Source organism: Anomaloglossus baeobatrachus, chromosome 1 (genome assembly GCF_048569485.1).
Source record: "Anomaloglossus baeobatrachus isolate aAnoBae1 chromosome 1, aAnoBae1.hap1, whole genome shotgun sequence".
Taxonomy (NCBI): Eukaryota; Metazoa; Chordata; class Amphibia; order Anura; family Aromobatidae; genus Anomaloglossus; species Anomaloglossus baeobatrachus.
Genome location: NC_134353.1, coordinates 943418018 through 943444427, shown reverse-complemented (window position 1 = coordinate 943444427; position 26410 = coordinate 943418018). Strand labels below are relative to the sequence as shown.

The 26410-nt window shown below is 44.7% G+C and overlaps 1 protein-coding gene across 4 annotated transcripts in view; it reads left to right on the top strand.

Annotated features, from left to right (window-relative positions):
• Positions 1–25955, top strand: part of FYB1 (FYN binding protein 1) — a 188425-nt gene extending 162470 nt beyond the window's left edge. The window contains exons 9-19 of one of the 4 annotated variants that reach the window (XM_075328716.1): positions 853–991; positions 1545–1567; positions 1709–1775; positions 5079–5207; positions 15624–15640; positions 17762–17822; positions 17996–18098; positions 18718–18880; positions 20914–20947; positions 23840–23871; positions 25277–25955. In XM_075328716.1, the coding sequence (XP_075184831.1) occupies positions 853–991; positions 1545–1567; positions 1709–1775; positions 5079–5207; positions 15624–15640; positions 17762–17822; positions 17996–18098; positions 18718–18880; positions 20914–20947; positions 23840–23871; positions 25277–25299 (791 nt within the window). In that variant the 3' untranslated portion in view covers positions 25300–25955. Of the gene's footprint in view, positions 1–852; positions 992–1544; positions 1568–1708; positions 1776–5078; positions 5208–15623; positions 15641–17758; positions 17823–17995; positions 18099–18717; positions 18881–20913; positions 20948–23839; positions 23872–25276 lie in introns of all 4 variants that reach the window. The other 3 variants (XM_075328707.1, XM_075328733.1, XM_075328725.1) reach the window with 3 other exon arrangements.
• The last annotated feature ends 455 nt before the right edge of the window (positions 25956–26410 follow it).

Sequence of the window (26410 nt, the reverse complement as noted above, 5' to 3'; positions counted from 1 at the left end):
CCCGCCTCTTCTTTCTTTCTCTATCTCTGTCATTTCCTTCCATCTTCCTTCTTCTTCCTTGTTTCCCTATCACTCTGTCATTTCCTTTCATTTTCTCTCCTCCTCCTTCTTCCTCCATCTCTTCCTCATTTCTTTCCATCGTACCCACTTCCATCTCTCCCTCATTTCCTTCCACCTTTTCCTCCTTCTTTCCTCATCCATCTTCCCTCCTCTTTCTCCATCTCTCCCTCATATCCTTCCATCTTTCCTCCTCTTTCTTCTTCCTCCATCTTTCCATCATTTCCTTCTATCTTTCCTCCTCTTCCTCCATCTCTCCCTCATTTCCTTCCATCTTCTCTCCTCCTCCTTCTTTTTCCATCTTTCCCTCATTTTTCTCCACCTTTCCTCTTATTTCTTCCTCCAGCTCTCCCTCATTTCTTTCCATCTTCCCTCCTGTTTGTTCTTTCATCTTCCCTCATTTCTTTCCATCTTCCTCCTTCTTCCTTCTTCCTCCGTCCCTGCTTCATTTCTTTCCATCTTCCCTCCTCTTCCTTATTCCTCCATTTTTCCCTCATTTCCTTTCACCTTCCCTCCTCTTCCTTCTCCACCTCTCCCCAATTTCCTTCCATCTTTCCTTCTACTCCCTCTTCCTCCACCTCTCCATCATTTTCCTCCATCGTCCCTCCTCTTCCTCCATCTCTCCCTCATTTCCTTCCATCCTCCTCTTCTTTCCTTAGTTCCTCTCATCATCTCCAGTCGTATATACACCATCAGACCTCCGCCCTTGCGCTGTGACGTTGCGCACAGAACATCTCGTCTTCGCCGTTTTTTTCTATCACTTTAATCTATAGAATGAAACGTTCTGTCTTTCAGACGGATACATAAAAACCTCCATGGTGAAAGTGGACTATGACTCTCTGCCGAAGAAGAAGCCGACGTCGCACATTCCCGTGAACGTAGAGAGCGACCAGGAGATTTATGATGACGTTGGGGAGCAGGACTCCGCCAGCAGGTAGGGGGCGCTATTATCTACAAACCATTTTGCTGATAGGTAGAAAAATGTTGGAGACTGGGAAATGTGACCTGGGGGGGGGGGGGGGTCAGCCTTACAAGACCATAAATACTGGAGACAAAGGGGTGGAATGGGAACATGGTGGGGATGAAGGTGCAGGGTCCAAAATGAGAACATGATTAGGTAGTACAGGGGATATATGATGGGAAATCATCCTGGTACAGACAGAGCACCTCAGACCACCATGGATATGTTCATGTGACGGACATGTATGGGGGTGAGCCTGCTATATACCGTACACGCCAGGTGCCAGCTGTGTTACACAGACTTAGGAGACTAATATTGCCTTATGTAGCACAATCGATCACAAGTTCACGTCCCCTATGAAGTCTAAAAAAAAAAAATAATAATAATAATAAAATTATATTTATATATTTTAAAAAATATTAATACATTTATTTATTTTATTATTTATTATTTATTTAAAAAAAAAAAATAATTATTTGATTTTTTTTCCAACTTTACTAAAACTTTTTTTTATTTCTCATTGCAGTCACAGCGTCGGTGCAAATTCCCGTGAGTACTTTCTGTATATTTGTCACTTACACGGAGGGGGCAATGTCACTTCATATGTTTTATATAGTCTGAGGACCTGACATGGTAGTCACCGGGACGTCGTATTTCCCAGTTATGTCAAATCTTATTTATTTCCCTTAGATTTTCCACCGCCGCCCGATGATGAGGAAGATATCTATGACGGCCTGGAAGATGACTCCCCAGACAGGTAGGGATCAGTCCACCTATATAGGGGGTCTCTGTGAGGAGGGGGCTTTGTTTCAGACCCATGACCTAAAAAATTGGTCCTGTGATAGTAAAAACTCTGGCACCTTCAGGCTTACAACTGATCAAGCTCAGACCTCTCCAACAAAGTGAGCCAGGTTTTGGGTGTAGTGTCCCCTTTAAATCTTATCTACACTGTATCCCCGGTACCTCTCAGTATACAGATGGCACATAATATACGTTCCCTGTCCTTATCGAACTAGCCTGAGACAAGTCTGTGCAGCACAGAGAGGCAGTCTGTAGTATGGCAGATACATTGTCCTGTAGATACCAAAGTTCCGCAACTTTCTAGTAGACTTTGTCCTGGACTCATCCTTCTTTTTATTTTTCTGTAATATTGTTTCAAGTTCATTTTGTGCCATTTTTGCTCCGGTGTTTTCCGTCCGGACCATTCGGGATTCTTTATCCAGATCATTTTGGCCGATTCATCATTGGCAATTTTTGGAAATGTTGCACAATTGTCACCCAGTTTTCCTCCGGTGCCCCAGTGGAGGACACAATCTGTCTACTTTTTATTTTTGTATTTGAAGACTTATATGAGAAAGGAGCGCACAATATTTTTCTCTAAAAAGTTGAAAAGTATCTGTTAATTTGCACCAAATTCATCACACATCATCCGCCGTTTTTTATTACTTTGGCTCAAAGTTCACCGGTGAGCACAGACAAGACAAAAGATATGATAAAAAAAACAATGGATGAATTGGGATGATCTCTGTTTGCTGTCAGAGACTGAGAACCCAATCGTTACTATTCAGAGGTAGAAACGTTGTAGATAGCTCATCCTGCTCTCAGCTGTGAAGAAGATACATTGTATCTAGTGCAGACAATGCTCTGTGAGCTAAACACCCCGGACTCCAGACTGATACATTGTATCCAGTGCAGACAACGCTCTGTGAGCTAAACACCCCAGACTCCAGACTGATACATTGTATCCAGTGCAGACAATGCTCTGTGAACTGAAACACCCCGGACTCCAGACTGATACATTGTATCCAGTGCAGACAACGCTCTGTGAGCTAAACACCCCGGACTCCAGACTGATACATTGTATCCAGTGCAGACAATGCTCTGTGAGCTAAACACCCCGGACTCCAGACTGATACATTGTATCCAGTGCAGACAACGCTCTGTGAGCTAAACACCCCAGACTCCAGACTGATACATTGTATCCAGTGCAGACAATGCTCTGTGAACTGAAACACCCCGGACTCCAGACTGATACATTGTATCCAGTGTAGACAATGCTCTGTGAGCTAAACACCCCGGACTCCAGACTGATACATTGTATCCAGTGCAGACAACGCTCTGTGAGCTAAACATCCCGGACTCCAGACTGATACATTGTATCCAGTGCAGACAACACTCTGTGAGCTAAATATTCCGGACTCCAGACTGATACATTGTATCCAGTGTAAACAATGCTCTGTGAACTGAACACATCAGCTGCACAGATCTCTCTGCCTGATTATTACAATGTATCAGTCTGGAGAACATTCCGTATTAAATTTATAGGCAGAAATCTTGTACATAACTTATCCTGCTCTTCTCTGAGATGTGAATACAATGTATCCAGTGCAGATAACGCTCTGTGAGCTAAATACATCAGCAGCAGCTACACAGATCTCTCTGATGCTTTGTTACAATGTATCAGTCTGGAGAAAATTTAGAGGCAGTTATCCTGTACACAGCTGGTCCTTCTCTCAGCTGATATAATTGTATCCGGTGTAAACAACGCTCTGTGAGCTAAACATCTTCCAGACTGATACATTGTAACAAACTAGTAGAGAGATCTGTACACCTGTTGTGTTTCGCTCACAGAGCGTTGTCTACACTGGATACAATTGTATCAGCTGAGAGCAGAGGCGGCTGTGTTTAGCTCACAGAGCATTGTCTGCACTGGATACAATGTATCAGTCTGGAGTCTAGCATGTTCAGCTCACAGAGCGTTGTCTTCACTTGATACAATGTATCAGTCTGGAGTCAGGAGTGTTTAGCTCACAGAGCATTGTCTACACTGGATACAATGTATCATTCTGGAGGATGTTTAGCTCACAGAGTGTTGTCTGCACTGGATACAATGTATCAGTCTGGAGTCCGGGATGTTTAGCTCACAGAGTGTTGTCTGCACTGGATACAATGTATCAGTCTGGAGTCCGGGATGTTTAGCTCACAGAGCATTGTCTGCCCTGGATACAATGTATCAGTCTGGAGTCTGGGATGTTTAGCTCACAGAGCGTTGTCTGCACTGAATACAATGTATCAGTCTGGAGTATAGTATGTTTAGCTCACAGAGCATTGTCTGCCCTGGATTGGCTGCACTGAATACAATGTATCAGTCTGGAGTATAGTATGTTTAGCTCATAGAGCGTTGTCTATACTGGATACAATGTATCAGTCTGGAGTCTGGGGTGTTTAGCTCACAGAGCATTGTCTACACTGGATACATTGCATCAGCTGAGAGCCAGACCAGATATGGACAGGATTACTGCCTCTGCACAGAAACAAGAGTGTTCTCATTCACTGACAGCAATAAAAGGTCATAAAAATGATGAAAAATTGAAAGGGGCCAATTAATTGTGGATTTGCGCTTGTTTTTTGCTTAGCATTTGGTGTTTATTGTCTGTTTTTCATTTGCGGCTAATTCCTTTTTTTATCTTGCACCTTTTTTTCTTGTATTTTACATGTGTTTTTGTTTTTTGTTCATCATTGTGGGCAGGGATTGAGGTTTTCAGAATTTTTTTTCCTGATTCATTAATTTCGACTTTTAGAAAGTGCCATTTTGTGTGAACGCTCTACAGCCTCTGCCCCTCGGGTTTTTTTATGTACGTCTGACTTTTTTTCCTCCCACCATCAAATTTTGCCCCATTTTTGCATAACATGTGACTTCACGAAAAACTTGCGCAAATCTCAAGAATTTGGTGCAAAAAAAAATCATCAATGGATTCCGCCAGACGGAAAAGAAAAGTGACTTTCGGTCCAAAGTGTAATAGAAAGTTGCAGAACTTTGAGTTTATTCCAGAAAATCTCTTTTAGCCACACACACTCCTATGGCGGCCACCTAGGCAGGAGCGCCGTAGCCAAATCGCATAGGGCCGCAAAAAGAGAAGCCATAATGTGCAACCCAGACATTCATTGCCCACCATGGTGCGGTCAGGTCCGCGGACGCAGGTGTAGAGGTGACGACGGTCCTAGATTTTGCACCACACTTACCTTCTGTCTTTCTGAACGCTGCCGCCGCGCTATAAAGCTCCGCACCGCAGGAGGAAGAGAAGAGCGGCACAACGCTGTGGGGGCTCTTCAAGAAGCGGAAAGGAACGGAGCACAAAAAGAAAAATGTGCAGGAGAAACCCGACCACGAAGAGGATGAAGAAGAACTGTAAGAGCATAAAAGCTTCCCCCCGAGACACTCCGCTAACAGCCAGCGCCCAGCACTAATCCAACCGCGCCAGATCAGCGCCAATCAATCCGCTATTAATCACGCGCTTATCTATCAGATTAACCCCGCACACATGATTATTACACGCTTCCTAACAGAATGATAAACCATGGAAGTCCAGACACAGGACAAACACGACGGGCCATGAACTCTGGCAGAAACAATAGTCCGGGGAGGTGGTGACTCTATGGGGCACAGCACGGCAGATACCCAGAAGCAGCAGTCAGGGGTGCAGGTATAGGGGTGCAGCGGTAGTAGTAGTCAGGGGTGCAGGTATAGGGGGAGCAGAGGTAGCAGTCAGGGGTGCAGGTATAGGGGGAGCAGAGGTAGCAGTCAGGGGTGCAGGTATAGGGGGAGCAGAGGTAGCAGTCAGGGGTGCAGGTATAGGGGGAGCAGAGGTAGCAGTCAGGGGTGCAGGTATAGGGGGAGCAGAGGTAGCAGTCAGGGGTGCAGGTATAGGGGGAGCAGAGGTAGCAGTCAGGGGTGCAGGTATAGGGGGAGCAGAGGTAGCAGTCAGGGGTGCAGGTATAGGGGGAGCAGAGGTAGCAGTCAGGGGTGCAGGTATAGGGGGAGCAGAGGTAGTAGTCAGGGGTGCAGGTATAGGGGGAGCAGAGGTAGCAGTCAGGGGTGCAGGTATAGGGGGAGCAGAGGTAGCAGTCAGGGGTGCAGGTATAGGGGGAGCAGAGGTAGCAGTCAGGGGTGCAGGTATAGGGGGAGCAGAGGTAGCAGTCAGGGGTGCAGGTATAGGGGGAGCAGAGGTAGCAGTCAGGGGTGCAGGTATAGGGGGAGCAGAGGTAGCAGTCAGGGGTGCAGGTATAGGGGGAGCAGAGGTAGCAGTCAGGGGTGCAGGTATAGGGGGAGCAGAGGTAGTAGTCAGGGGTGAAGGTATAGGGGGAGCAGAGGTAGTAGTCAGGGTGCAGGTATAGGGGGAGCAGAGGTAGTAATCAGGGGTGCAGGTATAGGGGGAGCAGAGGTAGCAGTCAGGGGTGCAGGTATAGGGGTGCAGCGGTAGTAGTCAGGGGTGCAGCGGTAGTAGTCAGGGGTGCAGGTATAGGGGGAGCAGAGGTAGCAGTCAAGAGTGCAGGTATAGGGGGAACAGAGGTAGTAGTCAGGGGTGCCGGTATAGGGGGGCAGCGGTAGCAATCAGGGGTGCCGGTATGGGGGGCAGCGGTAGTAGTCAGGGGTGCAGGTATAGGGGGAGCAGAGGTAGCAGTCAAGAGTGCAGGTATAGGGGGAACAGAGGTAGTAGTCAGGGGTGCCGGTATAGGGGGGCAGCGGTAGCAATCAGGGGTGCCGGTATAGGGGGGCAGCGGTAGCAATCAGGGGTGCCGGTATAGGGGGGCAGCGGTAGTAGTCAGGGGTGCAGGTATAGGGGAAGCAGAGGTAGCAGTTAGGGGTGGAGCGGCAGCAGTCAAGGGTGCAGATATAGATTCAGAGGTAGCAGTCAGGGGTGCAGTGGTAGCAGTCAGGGGTGCAGATATAGATTCAGAGGTAGCAGTCAGGGGTGCAGCGGCAGCAGTCAAGGGTGCAGATATAGATTCAGAGGTAGCAGTCAGGGGTGCAGTGGCAGCAGTCAGGGGTGCAGATATAGATTCAGTGGTAGCAGTCAGGGGTGCAGCGGTAGCAGTCAGGGGTGCAGCGGTAGCAATCAGGGGTGCAGATATAGATTCAGCGGTAGCAGTCAGGGATGCAGGTCTAGGTTCAGTGGTAGCAGTGAGAGGTGCAGCGGTAGCAGTCATGGGTGCAGATATAGATTCAGTGGTAGCAGTCAGGGGTGCAGCAGTAGCAGTCAGGGGTGCAGCGGTAGCACTCAGGGGTGCAGATATAGATTCAGCGGTAGCAGTCAGGGATGCAGGTGTAGGTGGAGCAGAGGTAGCAGTCAGGGGTGCAGGTCTAGGTTCAGTGGTAGCAGTGAGAGGTGCAGCGGTAGCAGTCATGGGTGCAGATATAGGAGTGCAGCGCTAATCAGTCAGGGGTGCAGGTATAGAGATGTAGCGGTGGCAGTCAGGGGTGTAGATATAGGGGTGCAGTGGTAGCAGTCAGGGGTTTAGGTATAGGAGTGCAGCAGAGGTAGCAGTCATGGGTGCAGGTATAGGGAGAGTAGAGGAGCAGTCAGGGGCAGAGGTAGCAGTCAGGGGTGTAGATATAGGGGTGCAGTGGTAGCAGTCAGGGGTGCAGGTATATGAGTGCAGCAGGGGTAGCAGTCATGGGTGCAGGTATGGGGGGAGCAGAGGAGCAGTCAGGGGTGCAGAGGTAGCAGTCAGGGGTGCTGGCATAGGTTCACCGCTAGCAGTCAGGGATGCAGCGGTTGCCGTCATGAGTGGAGGTATTGGAGTGCAGAGGTAGCAGTCAGGCAGGCAGGTATAGTGGGTGCAGAAGAAGCAGTCAGCGGAGTGCTGGTATAGGGGTGGAGTTGCAGCAGTCAGGGGTGCAGGTGCAGTGACAAATGGGGAAGGTGCCACATGTTGCATAAAGGCCAACTGGGATATGTAGTTCCACTGGCAGCAGATGGTACTATAACGGTAGCTGAAGTCGGTCACTGGATTCCTAAACACTTCTCGTGTCCACAACAATTGTCAATAGCGGTACTTACGGAGATGATACAGGGCCCCCCGGGGGCGCTCCTATGGAGGTGGCGCAAGTATTGGAGCGCCCATGAAATTTGTGCAATTACAAGCAGCCAGACACACGGGTGAACTAGCAAAAATAACACTTTGTTTAAGGAGAAAATAGGGTACAGTCTCTCTCTTAAAGGCAAAGTGGCAGCAGTTGACTGTATAGGATACACCTAGTATTTTGCCTATGAAAGAAGGTGTCTTCTCCTTATGAAATAAGCAAGTTTAAGCCTCTCAGGGTGGGTGGAGCACAGTTCTCCTCAGTTTGGGCCTCTCAGGGCGGCTGGAGCACAGTGCTCCTCACTTTAGGCCTCTCAGGGTGTCTGGAGTACAGTTCTCCTTAGTTTGGTTCTCTCAGGGTGGCTGGAGTACAGTTCTCCTGAGTTTGGGCCTCTCAGGTGGCTGGAATAGTTCTCCTCTGTTTGGACCTCTTATGATGGCTGGAGCACAGTTCTCCTCAGTTTGGACCTCACAGGGCAGCTGGAGCACGATTCTCCTCAGTTTCTGTCTCTAAGGGGGCTGGAGTACAGTTCTTCTCAGTTTGGACCTCTCTGGGCAGATGGAGTATAGTTCTCCTCAGTTTGAGCCTCTCAGGGTCGCTGGAGCACAGTTCTCCTCAATTTGAGCCTGTCAGGGTGGCTGGAGTACAGTTCTCCTTAGTTTGGGCCTCTCAGGTAGCTGGAGTAGTTCTCCTCTGTTTGGACCTCTTAGGATGGCTGGAGCACAGTTCTCAGTTTGGACCTCACAGGGCGGCTGGAGCACAGTTCTCCTCAGTTTGGGTCTCTCAGGTGGCTGGAGTACAGTTCTCCTCAGTTTTAGCCTCTCAGGGCAATTGGAGTACAGTTCTGCTCAGTTTGGGCCTCTCAGGGCAGATGGAGTATAGTTTTCCTCAGTTTGGGCCTCTCAGGGCGACTGGAGCACAGTTCTCAGTTTGAGCCTCTCAGGGTGGCTGTAGTACAGTTCTCCTCAGTTTGCGCCTCTCAGGGTGGCTGGAGCACAGTTCTCCTCAATTTGAGCCTGTCATGCTGGCTGAAGTACAGTTCTCCTCAGTTTGGGCCTCTCAGGGCAGCTGGAGCACAGTTCTCCTCAGTTTGGGCCTCTCAGGGCGACTGGAGCACAGTTCTCAGTTTGAGCCTCTCAGGGTGGCTGTAGTACAGTTCTCCTCAGTTTGCGCCTCTCAGGGTGGCTGGAGCACAGTTCTCCTCAGTTTGGGGCTCTCAGGTGGCTTTAGTAGTTCTCCTCTGTTTGGACCTCTTAGGGTGGCTGGAGCATAGTTCTCCTCAGTTTCAGCCCCTCATTGCGGCTGGAACACAGTTCTCAGTTTGGACCTCACAGGGCGGCTGAAGCACAGTTCTCCTCAGTTTGGGTCTCTCAGGCGGCTGGAGTACAGTTCTCAGTTTGAGTCTCTCAGGGCAGTTGGAGTATAGTTCTCCTCAGTTTGAGCCTCTCAGGATGGCTTGAGCATAGTTTTCCTCAATTTGAGCCTCTCAGGGTGGCTGGAATACAGTTCTCCTCAGTTTGGGCCTCTCAGGGCAGCTGGAGCACAGTTCTCTTCAGTTTGCGCCTCTCAGGGTGGCTGGAGTACAGTTCTCCTCAGTTTGCGCCTCTCAGGGTGGCTGGAGCACATTTCTCCTCAGTTTGGGCCTCTCAAGTGGCTGGAGCACAGTTCTCCTCAGTTTTGGGCCTCTCAGTTGGCTGGAGCACAGTTCTCCTCAGTTTTGGCCTCTCAGTGCGGCTGGAGTACAGTTCTCAGTTTAGGCTCTCAGGGCGGCTAGAGCACAGTTCTCCTCAGTTTGGGCCTCTCAGGTGGCTGGAGCACAGTTCTCCTCAGTTTTGGGCCTCTCGGCGTGGCTGGAGCACAGTTCTCCTCAGTTTGGGCCTCTCAGGTGGCTGGAGCACAGTTCTCCTCTGTTTTGGGCCTTTCAGGATGGCTGGAGCACAGTTCCCAGTTTGGGCCTCTCAGGGTGGCTGGAACATAGTTCTCCTCAGTTTGGGCTTCTCAGGGCGGCTGGAGCACAGTTCTCCTCAGTTTGGGCCTTTCAGGGTGGCTGATGCACAGTTCTCCTCAGTTTGGGTGTCTCAGGGTGGCTGGAGCACAGTTCTCCTCAGTTTGGGTGTCTCAGGGTGGCTGGAGCACAGTTCTCCTCAGTTTGGGCCTCTCAGGGTGGCTAGAGCACAGTTCTCCTCAGTTTGGGCCTCTCAGGGCGGCTGGAGCACAGTTCTTCTCAGTTTGGGCCTCTCAGGGTGGCTGGAGCACAGTTCTCCTCAGTTTGGGCGTCTCAGGGTGGCTGGAGCACAGTTCTCCTCAGTTTGGGCCTCTCAGGGTGGCTAGAGCACAGTTCTCCTCAGTTTGGGCCTCTCAGGGTGGCTGGAGCACAGTTCTTCTCAGTTTGGGCCTCTCAGGGTGGCTGGAGCACAGTTCTTCTCAGTTTGGGCCTCTCAGGGTGGCTGGAGCACAGTTCTCCTCAGTTTGGGTGTCTCAGGGTTGCTGGAGCACAGTTCTCCTCAGTTTGGGCCTCTCAGGGTGGCTGGAGCACAGTTCTCCTCAGTTTGGACCTCTCAGGGCGGCTGGAGCACAGTTCTTCTCAGTTTGGGCCTCTCAGGGTGGCTGGAGTACAGTTCTCCTCAGTTTGCGCCTCTCAGGGTGGCTGGAGCACATTTCTCCTCAGTTTGGGCCTCTCAAGTGGCTGGAGCACAGTTCTCCTCAGTTTTGGGCCTCTCAGTTGGCTGGAGCACAGTTCTCCTCAGTTTTGGCCTCTCAGTGCGGCTGGAGTACAGTTCTCAGTTTAGGCTCTCAGGGCGGCTAGAGCACAGTTCTCCTCAGTTTGGGCCTCTCAGGTGGCTGGAGCACAGTTCTCCTCGGTTTTGGGCCTCTCGGCGTGGCTGGAGCACAGTTCTCCTCAGTTTGGGCCTCTCAGGTGGCTGGAGCACAGTTCTCCTCAGTTTGGGCCTCTCAGGGTGGCTGGAGCACTGTTCTCCTCAGTTTGGGTGTCTCAGGGCAGCTGGAGCACAGTTCTCCTCAGTTTGGGCTTCTCCGGGTGGCTGGAGCACAGTTCTCCTCAGTTTTGGCCTCTCAGGGTGGCTGGAGCACAGTTCTCCTCAGTTTGGGCCTCTCAGGGTGGCTGGAGCACAGTTCTCCTCAGTTTTGGCCTCTCAGGGTGGCTGGAGCACAGTTCTCCTCAGTTTGGGCCTCTCAGGATGGCTGGAGCATAGTTCTCCTCAGTTTGGACCTCTCAGGGCGGCTGGAGCACAGTTCTCCTCAGTTTGGGCATCTCAGGGTGGCTGGAACACAGTTCTCCTCAGTTTGGGCCTCTCAGGGTGGCTGGAGCACAGTTCTCCTCAGTTTGGGCCTCTCAGGGTGGCTGGAGCACAGTTCTCCTCAGTTTGGGCCTCTCAGGGTGGCTGGAGCACAGTTCTCCTCAGTTTTGGGCCTCTCGGCATGGCTGGAACACAGTTCTCCTCAGTTTTGGCCTCTCAGGGTGGCTGGAGCACAGTTCTCCTCAGTTTGGGCCTCTCAGGGTGGCTGGAGCACAGTTCTCCTCAGTTTTGGCCTCTCAGGGTGGCTGGAGCACAGTTCTCCTCAGTTTGGGCCTCTCAGGGTGGCTAGAACACAGTTCTCCTCAGTTTTGGCCTCTCAGGGTGGCTGGAGCACAGTTCTCCTCAGTTTGGGCCTCTCAGGGTGGCTGGAGCACAGTTCTCCTCAGTTTTGGCCTCTCAGGGTGGCTGGAGCACAGTTCTCCTCAGTTTGGGCCTCTCAGGGTGGCTGGAGCACAGTTCTCCTCAGTTTGGGCCTCTCAGGGTGGCTGGAGCACAGTTCTCCTCAGTTTTGGCCTCTCAGGGTGGCTGGAGCACAGTTCTCCTCAGTTTGGGCCTCTCAGGGTGGCTGGAGCACAGTTCTCCTCAGTTTTGGCCTCTCAGGGTGGCTGGAGCACAGTTCTCAGTTTGGGCCTCTCAGGGTGGCTGGAGCACAGTTCTCCTCAGTTTGGACCTCTCAGGGCGGCTGGAGCACAGTTCTCCTCAGTTTGGGCGTCTCAGGGTGGCTGGAACACAGTTCTCCTCAGTTTGGGTGTCTCAGGACAGCTGGAGCACAGTTCTCCTCAGTTTGGGCTTCTCAGGGTGGCTGGAGCACAGTTCTCCTCAGTTTTGGCCTCTCAGGGTGGCTGGAGCACAGTTCTCCTCAGTTTGGGCCTCTCAGGGTGGCTGGAGCACAGTTCTCCTCAGTTTGGACCTCTCAGGGTGGCTGGAGCACAGTTCTCCTCAGTTTGGGCGTCTCAGGGTGGCTGGAACACAGTTCTCCTCAGTTTTGGCCTCTCAGGGCGGCTGGAGCACAGTTTTCCTCCTAATATAATGCACAGTCCAAGTAAAACTTCGCTGATGGAGGGACCTTCACCGGTTGGATCCCCGTGGTGACACACTGGTGGTATGGTGCTACTCACGGTTTTAACGCCACCGTTCCCTATTGTAGGGGTAGGGCAAACGGAGGTCACGGTATAAAAGTCGCCTTACACTGGTTTTGGCTGGCAGATATTCATGTGAACATTAATGGCAGGACGGGCAGCTCTATGTCAGGCAGTCTGGGCGGCATCTGTCTGTGCCATGGGCACTTCTGTCACTTCTGTGACTTGTATATCTGGGTATAGAATATGCACCTCTGTAATATGCCGCATATCACAAAAGTCAGTACACCCTTCCCATGTTTGTAAATATTTTATTATATCCTTTCATGGAACAACACTGCAGCTCTGACCCTGTGATACAATGTGCAGTGTTAGTGCGCAGCCACGCACATGTTAGTGCTGACCCATGAAAACATATAATAAAATATTTATAGAAATGTGAGGGGTGTACTCACTTTTGTGATAACCTGTACATTATGTGAGCCAGAGCCATATATGCAGGCTATGGGCAGTTCAGTGGGCGGCATGCTGTGTTGTGCGCGTCCCTGGTATTCTACCGTAGGTGGCGCTAATGTTGCAGGATAGTAATTTGCACGATAGGGCGGGTCTATTACAGTCAGTCTCGGAGCTTGTACTGTGGGGGTATTTGGGGATGGAGAGGGGCATCTACTGATAGGATCACCTGTGGATAAAACGTACCCCTCTGCGGGGATGTCTTTACCAAAGTAAGAGGCAGAAAGCAGACGGAGCCCTGGTCCCGGGGATCTTCCGTGAGTCATCTCCTCCAATCACTATAGGGCAGTGAGACTTTTTTCCCGGGCACTGATTATATAAGGGGGAGTTTAGGGTGAGTATATTAAAAATGATTTATTTTACCCTATCAATCAAGTTTATGCCACTTTGCGAATAATTCATGATTTGTAGAAAACCCCTTTAAATTTTTAAAATTTATTTTATTTTGACAGTTGATTCATTTCTTGGATAATTATTTCCCCCAAAGCATCTAAAAATGAAAAATAAGTCAATAATTTTTACAAATTTTCTATCGTTTCTTGTCTACAGCTCCCCTGCAGACCAATACATCTCCATGGTTACAGACTACAAACTCCTTGTAGTCTGATCCTGCATTCCATCCATCTTTCCCTATCCGTGTTACCTTACAGCAGGCTCCAGATGGCGTATTACTGCATAAGCTGACTACACAGGGCTTATTGGTAGTCTGTTACCATGGAAACTGCACAACCTGACTACACAGGGCTTATTTGTAGTCTGTTACCATGGAAACTGCAAGAACTGACTACACTGGGCTTATTTGTAGTCTGTTACCATGGATACTGCATGACCTGACTACACAGGGCTTATTTGTAAGTCTGTTACCATGGATACTGCACAACCTGACAACACAGGGCTTATTTGTAGTTTGTTACCATGGAAAATGCATGAGCTGACTACACAGGACTTATTTGTAGTCTGTTACCATGGATACTGCATGACCTGACTACAAAGGGCTTATATGTAGTCTCTTACCATAGATACTGCATGAGCTGACTACACAGGGCTTATTTGTAGTCTGTTACCATGGAAACTGCATGAGCTGACTACAGAGGGCTTATTTGTAGTCTGTTACTGTGGATACAGCATGACCTTAGTACACAGGGCTTATTTGTAGTCTGTTACCATGGAAACTATAGGAAATTTATAAAATTGTACTAAAAGTTGATTATTTTATAATTTTAAGGGGTATTTAGGCTTCAATATGAAGTTATTGGCCACTGACGTCCTGATGTGGATGGGAGCGGACATGGAATACCCCTTTAAGATGCAGTAAAAATTGGTTGTGATGGTGGAAATCCAAGTCTTCCTGACTCACAGCCTCCCTACCTGTGACGTCTGTGATTCTGCTAACTGCTACCATGTCCTTGTCCCCCTCTTGCGGTCTTCGCCTTTGCAGTGACACCATTTATACACGTATTTTATCCTTTTATGATTTTGCTTACTTCTATTATTGTTGTTCTTATATTTATGTATGACCAGGACTGATTTTATATTGCCTGAAAGGGAAGAAAAAAGTCTAAAGGCCCTGTCACACACAGATAAATACTTGGTAGATCTGTGGTTGCAGTGAAATCATGGACATATTGTTCCATTTGTACACAGCCACAAACCTGCCACTGATTGTCCACAATTTCACTGCAGCCACAGATCTGCCACAGATCTGCCACAGATCTGCCACAGATCTGCCACAGATCTGCCACAGATCTGCCACAGATCTGCCACAGATTTATCTGTATGTGTGACAGGGCCTTAACGGTTGTAAAACCTGAATAAACCCAAATTATACACTTAGCTTAGAAAATTAAAGGGTTAATGCCATCTTTTGAGACAGAATATTGTTGGATAGGTCTTGTAAAAACAAGCACTTTTGCAATTTACTGCTAGTTAAATTTTTCAACCGTTCTTGAGATATTAACACTTTTCTTTTGTTTACAATTCATTGCCTAGGAAACCGACCACCGCAACTGTCTAGCCTGTAAACAGCACCCTAAAGCTGGCCTGGGATTAGGAAGTAACTCACACTCCAGCAATCCTAGACAGCTTCTAAAAAGTACTCAGAAGCTCTATAGAAAAGAGTTTGTCCATGTTGTACTTACAAGCTTCTATAGAGCTTCTAAGTGCTGCACATTTGTTCTGCAATCAGCGGTGGTCGGTCTCCAAGGTAACCAAAAGAAAAATGTGAATATCTCAGGAACGGATGAAAATTTTAACAAGCAGTAAATTACAAAATTGCTTGTATTAACAAGCACTATCTAACAAATACCTATTGATGAGGATGAGGAAACCCCCTTTAAGGACTCATTCATGCATAAATAATATACTACATGGACACACAGAGTTTAATGGAACCATTCACACTTCTGTTTTTCACTGATCCATTGCCATTTAAAAAGTTTATTTTTCCTACTTTTAATTTTTTTCCTCTTCAAGCAATGGCAATAACATTTTTCGTTTTCCATCTACACGGCCGTACAAGGTCTTGTTTTTTTGCGGACGAGTTGCATTCGTTCACCCACATCTAATGGGTGATGTAGATGGACGACACATGTCAGGAAAGGGATATAAACGGATAAGAAAGAAACGGATATAAAATCGGAAGTGTGAATGCAGCCTAAGACGTCTTGTGTTTGTTCATGTATCATATAGATATGATATGAGTGAGGCGTGAGGCAGCCGGCGCCTCTGCCAGAATCCTCCCCCCACCCAAGATATTTTATATTGTATTTGTTATTATATTTATTAGAGAAATTGCTACAATTGTATTAATATAAATCTCTATATGTTTGCAGGGGAAATTCCACTTTAGGTGAGTACCTTTCTGCTTCATGTGCTGAATGTGATTGTACAGCTCGTTTTACATGTAGGCTATGTGTTAATGCGTTTTTCCTCCTGCATTTTTTAAGCCCTTCCAGCCATTGATTTCACAAAAAAACACATGGCACAAAAACAAACCAAAAAAATGCACCGAAAATGCATCAAAAACGCACCATGTGGCAAAAAGACACACCAAAAACCGCATGTGTTTTTTGTGCATTTTTTTGTGCATTTTTCAATGTGTTTTTGGTGCACTTTTGGTGCATTTTTGATGTTGTTTTGATGCATTGTTCGGTGCATTTTTAGTGTGTTTTTGGTGCATTTTTATGTGTTTTCCGGTGTGTTTTTGGTGCACTTTTGGTGTTGTTTTGATGCATTGTTCGGTGCATTTTTCATTGTGTCTTTGGTGCATTTTTTAGTGCATTTTTTGTGCATTTTTCGGTGTGTTTTTGGTGCACTTTTGGTGCATTTTTGGTGTTGTTTTGATGCATTGTTCGGTGCATTTTTCAGTGTGTTTTTGGTGCATTTTTAGTGCATTTTTAGTGCATTTTTCAGTGTGTTTTTGGTGCCTTTTTAGTGCATTTTTTGCTGTGTTTTTGGTGCACTTTTGGTGCATTTTTGGTGTTGTTTTGATGCATTGTTTGGTGCATTTTCAGTTTATTTTTAGTGCATTTTTAGTGCATTTATTGTGCATTTTTCAGTGTGTTTTTGGTGTATTTTTGGTGTTGTTTTGATACATTGTTCGGCGCATTTCTTTGGTGTGTTTTTGTTGCATTTTTTGGTGCAGTTTTGTGCCATGCATTTTTTTGTGAAATCAATGTCTGGAAGGGTTAAACAGTGCAGGAAAGAAATGCACCAACAATTTACATGCTGATGCTTTTTTATACACCCAAAGCTGCAAAGAAAAAAAGAAGGAATGTACGCACAGCACTTCAGAAATCTCATTGACTTTGCTGGCATAAGGATAGACAAGCAGACTTGGGCGACAAACTGCACCAAAACTGCACAATCTTAGATTCATACATGAGAGTTTGTCTCATGAGTGCTGTTCAGGAGCGCAGCGCTCCTCTGCCTCCTGCTTGATTGACACTTCAGAACTGTGTGCAGTAACATGTTTCAAGCAGAGTCCTTTTCACGCTACAGCACTTGATGAGCACAAGGGGCCTGAAGCTGACCAAGATCAGGATCTAACAATGCATTCCAGAGATCCTGGCCAGCATCAAAGCAGCGCTTACAATCTCTACTGGACAGAGCTTGTAAACACTGCACTGCATATGTTTCTCCACAACTTCTAGACTGCAGAGGTAGCCAGTAACCTAAGCATCAATAGTAAACCACAAAAATAACATTTTAATAAACAGTAAACTGGAAAGTTGCTTATTTTTCCATGTACTTTCCATATATACTCATCTTTGAAGAAGGCAATAGCCCTTTTAGGCTCTGTTCATTTGTTTCCTCTTAAAATGCAACCAATCATAGCAGACAAAATAGTGCGACATGATAGATAAAAGAGCAATAAGTAGATATGAGACAGATCATAGATAAATATAACATGTCAGGAGATATAGGATTGATAGATATTGGATAAATAGACAGATGCTGCTTTTAACAAAATTTTTCACTTGGCCAAATATTGCCAGTTTTACTCTTAAGTTATTCCCGCAGCTCCCCTGAGTATTTTGCTTTTTGTATTTTTTAAATCCGTCGTACGGTTCCAGAGATATGGGCCTTTTTATTTGGTGCTCATTTTTATGGTCTTTAAAAAGGGGGCGTGGCTTTAGGTTGCTCTCAGTGACTCTGGGAGCCACGCCCACTCAGTGAAGACCAGAAAAATGAGCACTAAATAAAAAGGCCCATATCTCTGGAACCGAACGACGGATTTCAAAAATACAAAAAACGGAATACTCAGGCAAGCATCGGGAATAACATAGGAGCAAAAAGTAGTCCCTTTTGGTTAAGTGATAGCTCCCCTTTAAATGTTTTTTTTTTTTTCCAAATGTTATCCTATTAATTTACAATACATGGCGCTTTGTGCATGGACCTAGCAGCAGACCTGACATTACAATGCTTGTGTTCTGCCCAGAGCTAACATTTTGGTCATTGTTTTCAGCAGAAAGTGACATTTATGATGATGTGGACTCAAGTGATTTCCCACCACCTCCAACAGAGAGCAGGTAAGTAGAAAATAACATAATTGAGTCAATACCAGAAGAGGAGGGATTGAAGGTCTAAATAAAATCACATTGTCCAATCTCATTCTCCAATCTCAGTCCCAATTTATGAAAAGTAATGGTGACTCAAGCCATCAATATATTTGCCTTTTTTTTTTCTTTCTTATTTTTTTTAGTTTAACAGTGGCCACAAGAGACTCTCTTGTCAGGAAATCCCCCGACTTACAGACCTTGAAAAGGATGAAAAAAGAGGAGAAAGAATTCAGGAAGAAATTCAAGGTAACTTGTTCCAATTGTCTCTTCAGTAAGAAAGTGGACGGACTCTAGCGCCACTTATTGGAGGTAGCAATCCTAAAAGGCAAAAGTGACCCTTTAGTTTATAACAAGATAACTTGTTATAAGTTATGATCATGTCCGAAAATGTTGGTGCCCTTCAGATTTCATGATGCACACAGTCAAGGCACCCAATGACAGAGGCAGCAAAACATCTCTGACCTCCACCATACCTGACTGTAGGTGCTGTGCTCTTTTTTTCATTTTATTCTCTGTAAACAGCAGAATGATGTGCTTTACCAAAAAGCTCCATCTTGGTCTCATGTCCAGAAGATGCTTACCCAGAACAGTTTTGGTTACTCACATACAGTAAAAACTGCAGTCTAGCTTTTTTTATGTCTCTGTGTCAGTAGTGGGGTCCTTATTCTGAACAGTCCACTAAAACTACTGATACACTTTAAATCCTACCCTGTCTCACAGAGAAGCTGACTGATGTCACTGTGAACAGTACAGTATGGAGGTGTTATTTATTAGAACGGCATTCTAACTGTGTACAGTTTGGCAGCATAATACATTTTCCTTGATCCTGTGTTCGCCCATCTAATATAATGTTTCTCTTCTGCAGTTCACAGGTGAAATCCGAGTGTTGTCAACCGTCCAGGTAGCAGCGACTCTGGCAACAAAGAAGTGGGGATCCAAGGATCTGCCCCTGAAGCCCGGAGAAACGCTGAGTGTGATACAACACGGACACGACAACACGCTTCTATGTAAAAATACAGAGGGCAAATGTAAGTGAAGGCAGGAATATAGGCGAGGTCACACCAGAAATGTATGATCAAAAGTGACAAAAACTACCCCTGCCCGGCCAGAGACGTCTCACTGGGTTCACATTAATGAAACTGATAGTGACAAAGAAAACACAGAAAGTCAAAAACAGATTCAATGTCGGCATCATCCAGTCTGTATGGGTGTGGTGGTATATGGGAGTGGTAGTGTATGGGTGTGGCGGTGTATGGGTATGGCAGTGTATGGGTGGCGGTGTATGGGTGGTAGTGTATGGGTGTGGCAGTGTATGGGTGGTAGTGTATGGGTGTGGCGGTGTATGGGTATGGCGGTGTATGGGTGGTAGTGTATGGGTGTGGCGGTGTATGGGTGGTAGTGTATGGGTGTGGCAGTGTATGGGTGGTAGTGTATGGGTGGTAGTGTATGGGTGTGGTGGTGTATGGGTGGTAGTGTATGGGTGTGGCGGTGTATGGGTATGGCGGTGTATGGGTGGTAGTGTATGGGTGTGGCGGTGTATGGGTGGTAGTGTATGGGTGTGGCAGTGTATGGGTGGTAGTGTATGGGTGTGGTGGTGTATGGGTGGTAGTGTATGGGTGTGGTAGTGTATGGGTGTGGCGGTGTATGGGGAGTAGTGTATAGGTCGTAGTGTATGGGTGTGGTAGTGTATGGGTGGTAGTGTATGGGTGTGGTGGTGTATAGGTGGTAGTGTATGGGTGTGGCGGTGTATGGGTGTGGCGGTGTATGGGTGGTAGTGTATGGGTGGGGTGGTGTTTGGGTGGTAGTGTATGGGTGGTAGTGTATGGGTGTGGAGGTGTATGGGTGTGGCGGTGTATGGGTGTGGCGGTGTATGGGTGGTAGTGTATGGATGTGGTGGCGTATGGGTGTGGCGGTGTATGGGTGTGGCGGTGTATGGGTGTGGCGGTGTATGGGTGTGGCGGTGTATGGGTGTGGTGGTGTATGGGTGTGGCGGTGTATGGGTGTGGCGGTGTATGGGTGTGGTAGTGTATGGGTGTGGCGGTGTATGGGTGTGGCGGTGTATGGGTGGTAGTGTATGGGTGTGGCAGTGTATGGGTGGTAGTGTATGGATGTGGTGGCGTATGGGTGTGGTAGTGTATGGGTGTGGCGGTGTATGGGTGTGGCGGTGTATGGGTGTGGTGGTGTATGGGTGTGGCGGTGTATGGGGAGTAGTGTATGGGTGGTAGTGTATGGGTGTGGCGGTGTATGGGTGGTAGTGTATGGGTGTGGCAGTGTATGGGTGGTAGTGTATGGATGTGGTGGCGTATGGGTGTGGTAGTGTATGGGTGTGGCGGTGTATGGGTGTGGCGGTGTATGGGTGTGGTGGTGTATGGGTGTGGCGGTGTATGGGTGGTAGTGTATGGATGTGGTGGCGTATGGGTGTGGCGGTGTATGGGTGTGGCGGTGTATGGGTGTGGCGGTGTATGGGTGTGGTGGTGTATGGGTGTGGCGGTGTATGGGTGTGGTAGTGTATGGGTGTGGCAGTGTATGGGTGTGGCGGTGTATGGGTGTGGTAGTGTATGGGTGTGGCGGTGTATGAGTGTGGTGGTGTATGGGTGTGGCGGTGTATGGGTGTGGCGGTGTATGGGTGTGGCGGTGTATGGGTGTGGCGGTGTATGGGTGTGGCGGTGTATGGGTGTGGCGGTGTATGGGTGTGGCAGTGTATGGGTGTGGCGGTGTATGGGTGTGGCGGTGTATGGGTGTGGCGGTGTATGGGTGTGGCGGCGTATGTGTGTAGCGTTGTATGCCTCCACTTCTGCTGAGCGACCTAAGACTATGTGCACACGCTGCAAATTGTGGCAAAAAATGTGTTGAAAACCAGATGCGGTTTTGGTGCAGTTTTGATGTCATTGAAGTCAATGGGTGAAAAAGTGAAAAAACGCTGCTAAACCAGACCAATGATTGACACGCTGCAGTTTTTTCTGCATCAAAATCTGCACCAAAACCTCTATTTTCTGCTATTTTTAAGGATCGACCATGTGTTGGGTCCTGGCAATGATCAATGCTTTGTTTTTTTCCGCAGATGGTTATGTATCCGGACACAACATAGTAGATAAGTGAGTATCGCAGAGCAGGTTTGCCTTTGTGAATCCTCTACAACCCTCCTCGGACCCCTTTCGGGTGGGATATACCCGAGTCTGGCAGCCGGTGACTCCCTGTAACGACAGCTACTCCCGTGCTATATCCCATCGTGACCTGTTCAAAATGAGTTAACTGAGAAACCATCAGTGAGCTTTTCCCAATGGGGAGTTTATTATTCTTTTATCTATGTTTTTCTGAGCTCCAATCGGCTGAATAATAATCAGGAGATCGAATTGTGATCATTTAGCCACTGGGTCGAATTTTAAGACCCCCCCAATTCATTAGTTTTTAGCAGAAATATTGCATTTTTTTATTTTTATTTTGTTTTAATTGTGCAAACATTTAGGAAGATTTGGAAGTTTTTTTTTCTTTTGGTTAACTCTTTTTTTTTTTTTTTTTTTTTAACATGAGCCACAGAATAAAGGTAACATGTATATTCATGCCACGTGATGAAGGATGCAGAATTTGTAAAAAAAAAATTTAAAAAAATTCAGCTGTTTCTCAGAAAAAATAAATAAAAAAAGTTAGTTAAAGTTTAATATGCTCCAAGCTGATACCATCGAATAATACAATTAAACAATCAATAAAAAAATATCAATAGAATAAATAAACAAAAACAATAAAAATGAATAATAAACAATAAATAAATAACGACAAAAGAATAAATAACAAACAAAAAGAATAATAAACAATCAATAGAAAATAAATAAATAACAAAAATGAAATAAATAATAAACAAAAACAATAATCAATCAATAGAAAATAAATAACAACAATAGAATAAATAACAAACAAAAACAATAATAAATAATCAATAGAAAATAAATAAATAACAGAATAAATGACAAGCAAAAACAATAATAAACAATCAATAGAAAATAAATAAATAAATAACAATAGAATAAATAACAAACAAAAACAATCAAAGCAATAATAAACAATCCATAAAAAAATAAATAACAACAATAGAATAAATAAACAAAAACAATATTACAAATAATCAATAGAAAATAAATAACAATAGAATAATTAACAAACAAACAAAAACAATAAAAACAATAATAAATAATCAATAGAAAATAAATAAATAATAATAGAATAAATGACAAGCAAAAACAATAAGAAACAAATTACAAGCAAAAACAATAGAACCAATAATAAACAATCCATAAAAAAATAAATAAAAAAGTAGAATAAATAAACAAAAACAATAAAAAACAATAACAAATAATCAATAGAAAATAAATAAATAACAATAGAATAAATAACAAACAAAAACAATAATAAATAATTAAAGAAATAAATAAATAACGACAATAGAATAAATGACAAGCAAAATCAATAATAAACAATCAATAGAAAATAAATAAATAACAATAGAATAAATTACAAACAAAAACAATCAAAACAATAATAAACAATCCATAAAAAATAAATAACAATAGAATAAATAAACAAAAACAATAATACAAATAATCAATAGAAAATAAATAACAATAGAATAATTAACAAACAAAAACTATAAAAACAGTAATAAATAATCAATAGAAAATAAATAAATAACAATGGAATAAATGACAAGCAAAAACAATAATAAACAATCAATAGAAAATAAATAAATAAATAAATAACAATAGAATAAATTACAAACAAAAACAATAGAAACAATAATAAACAATCCATCAAAAATAAATAACAATAGAATAAATAAGCAAAAACAATAAAAAATAATAATAAATAATCAATAGAAAATAAATAAATAACAGAATAAATAAACAAAAACAATAATAAATAATCAATAGAAAATAAATAAATAACAATAGAATAAATGACAAGCAAATACAATAATAAACAATCAATAGAAAATAAATAAATAACAATAGAATAAATAAACAAAAACTAAACAATCCATAAAAATATATAACAATAGAATAAATAAACAAAAACAATAAAAAACAATAATAAATAATCAATAGAAAATAAATAAATAACAATAATAGAATAAATGACAAACAAAAACAATAAAAATAAAAACAATAATAAAAATAAAGACATAATAATAAAAAAATTGTCTATGATGATGGAAGAATATAAAGTGATGGCTCTTTTAAACACAATAATCTAAAGATTTTAGGGGACGTCCCCCCTTCCCCATTAAATATATTTATTCTGAGCCACAAATTATTTTTACCATTGGTTTTCATTAAAAAATTTGCACCGTTTTAGCCTTTGCTGGCTAGAAAATGAGTTAACTTAGTGTCCATCAGTGAGCTGATCCTGATGAAGGGTTTTGTTACTCTTTCAACCACCTTTTTCCAAGCTCTTCTCAGCTGATTAATCACCATAAACCACATCAAAGAGAGATGAACTTTCATGTGGTCATCAATCAGCTGAGAGAAGGCGGTAACAGCTGTGAACTCCCGGTCAGAATGCGCTCACTGACAGGTTCTCAGTTAACTCATTCTGCAGCCAACATTATAAAGGGAAACAAAGAGTCTGTAAAAGCCAAAATTTTAGTAAGGATTATAAATAATGGTAAAAAAAAACCAAAACGTTTTACTCCAAAATCTCACCTGAGGCGTCCATATTCTTTAACAGCAAAATGAAAGTTTATGAGAATTTAATTTTTTTCGACACTTTTTTTTTTTTAGCAAAAATCATCACAGCAGCCTCATTGTTAGTGAATATAATGGGAGTTTAGAAAAATAAATGAGAATGGCAATATCCATTGCTACCGTTCACCTATGGAAAGGGGAAGATTCATAGGGATTTTGTTTGAGACCCCTCATTCTGGGGAACAGGGGGGACCCCGGGGGTCTTATCTGACATGTTACCTTCCTATTAGTGATGCCGTCTCTTTCTTTCAGTGACGGGGACATCTACGATGACATTGGAGAAGGTGCGTATGTTACAAATCTTCCGCACCCTATAGAAGGCTCCAGTCGTAGAGTCACCGCTTTTGGGAAAAGACGATTCCCATATTGTTATGAGGAACATGAATCTCCAGGAACACATCGCCTCCCAAATGTAACAACACATAGTCATGCACCGCCAAGAACACAGACCCATGCTGCAACCTATGGGTCCATAGTGTAAAGTGCGCCGCCATATGGTACTTCTGTATTCTTCCTCAGTGATACCCGATGTACAATTGTACAATTACTATTGATACTGCCATACAATACCGCCATACTCATTTATCAGCCGCGCTCGGATTAATAACTGCTGTTAACAAAATAGAATGTATTAACAAAAATGTATTCTGCACACAAAAACCACAAAACAAATAGATATAAATGTATTTATAATGTCTGTCTCCCCCTCTGTATATATCTCTCTGTCTGTCTGTCTCTTTCTCTGTCTGTCTCAATCTCTTTTCCTGTCTGTCTATCTATCTCTGTCTCTTTCCCTGTCTGTCTCTTTCCCTCTCTTTCCCTGTCTGTCTCTTTCCCTGTCTGTCTCTTTCCCTCTCTTTCTCTGTCTGTCTCTTTCCCTCTCTTTCCCTGTCTGTCTGTTTCCCTGTGTCTGTCTGTCTTTGTCTGTGTCTGTCTCTTTGTCTGTGTCTGTCTCTTTACCTGTCTGTGTCTGTCTCTTACCCTGTCTGTCTCTTTCCCTCTCTTTCCCTGTCTGTCTGTTTCCCTGTGTCTGTCTGTCTTTGTCTGTGTCTGTCTCTTTGTCTGTGTCTGTCTCTTTACCTGTCTGTGTCTGTCTCTTACCCTGTCTGTCTCTTTCCCTCTCTTTCCCTGTCTGTCTGTTTCCCTGTGTCTGTCTCTGTCTCTTTGTCTGTGTCTGTCTCTTAACCTGTCTCTCTCTCTTTCCCTCTCTTTCCCTGTCAGTCTGTCTCTTTGTCTGTGTCTGTCTCTTTGTTTCTGTCTCTTACCCTGTCTATGTCTGTTTCTTTCCCCGTCTGTGTCTACCTCTTTCCCTGGCTGCATTGTGACACGCCAACATTCCATATAAGGGCGTGGCTGCGCATTCTTCTGAAGTTCTGGCTGTACTGTGGCTCCCAGCTCCATTCGCTTTAATGGAGGCAGGTTTTTTGGTGAATAACTGTAAAGCGCGGGGTTAAAATTTCCCCTCAAAACATAGCCTATGACGCTTTCGGGGTCCAGAAGTATGAGTGTGCAAAATTTTGTGGCTGTAGCTGCGACGGTGCAGATGCCAATCCTGGACATACATACACACATACACACACACACACATACACACACATATACATACACACACACACACACATACATACACACATTCAGCTTTATATATTAGATTCCCCTTTGTCATTTGTGTCTTTTTTTTCCCCGCAGATTGTATCTACGACAATGACTGAACCCCCCGCTGTCCTCCGCACCCCCTTATCCTGCGGTGATGATAACCTCTCCCATGGACTTTGTACAGATTCTCATGTATCAATAACGTATCAATTAGATCGCGGCTCTTATTCTCCGGGTCAGAGGTCACAGCTGCCGGAATCTGATTGGTCTCCACAATCCATTTGTAACATTTTTCCTCACTGCGTATAATATAATATAATGTTGTAAAAAAAAAAAAAAAAAAAAAAAAGTGTCTGCAGTTTTCCCAAAACAAAAATAAAACAATAAATTTCACCATTTTTTAGCACAAATAAAATAATTAAAAAAAAAAATAATAATACTTAAAATATTTAAAGGGAGGATTGTGTGCACGCTTTTCTATTGATTTTAATTAGGACTGTGTAATACCTTATTTCTCCTGCGGGGGCAGTGTAGGGAAAATGAACACTTGCTACCAGGTTCTTGCACAGATCGCAGCTGACCAATCAGATGGACACTTCTTAAAAAAAAAGACTGAAATGAGATATTGTGCTGCGGTGGCACACTGTGACGCAGCGTGCTTTGTCAGCTGTGTGTTTGCATCTGTTGGGTGAATCCCACCCGAATCCTACTGTATTTATAAATGACAAAATGCGATCTGCTGTGTGTACAGAAATAAATGTATTGTTCTGTCGTCCTTTTGTTATGGAATTTATGTTGTTTGCGATATATCCAAATTAAAGCCATTGCTTCCATATAACTTTTACGTAATAGGGACCTCCACCAATAAGAAATCATGCCTGCCTCCTGACAAAAACAGAGTCCCCCCAATTTATATACTGCTCATTAAAATGTGTTTTATCTTAACTGTATTCAGAGCTACACTGCTTGGTACAACTGTATAATGTCCCCCATGCTGCTTCTTTCTAGTAAATGATTGTATGACTCCAGCACTGGACTCACAGCTACACTGCTCAGTACAGCTGTGTAATGTCCTCCATGCTGCTTCTTTCTAGTAAATGATTGTATGACTCCAGCACTGGACTCACAGCTACACTGCTCAGTACAGCTGTGTAATGTCCTCCATGCTGCTTCTTTCTAGTAAATGATTGTATGACTCCAGCACTGGACTCACAGCTACACTGCTCA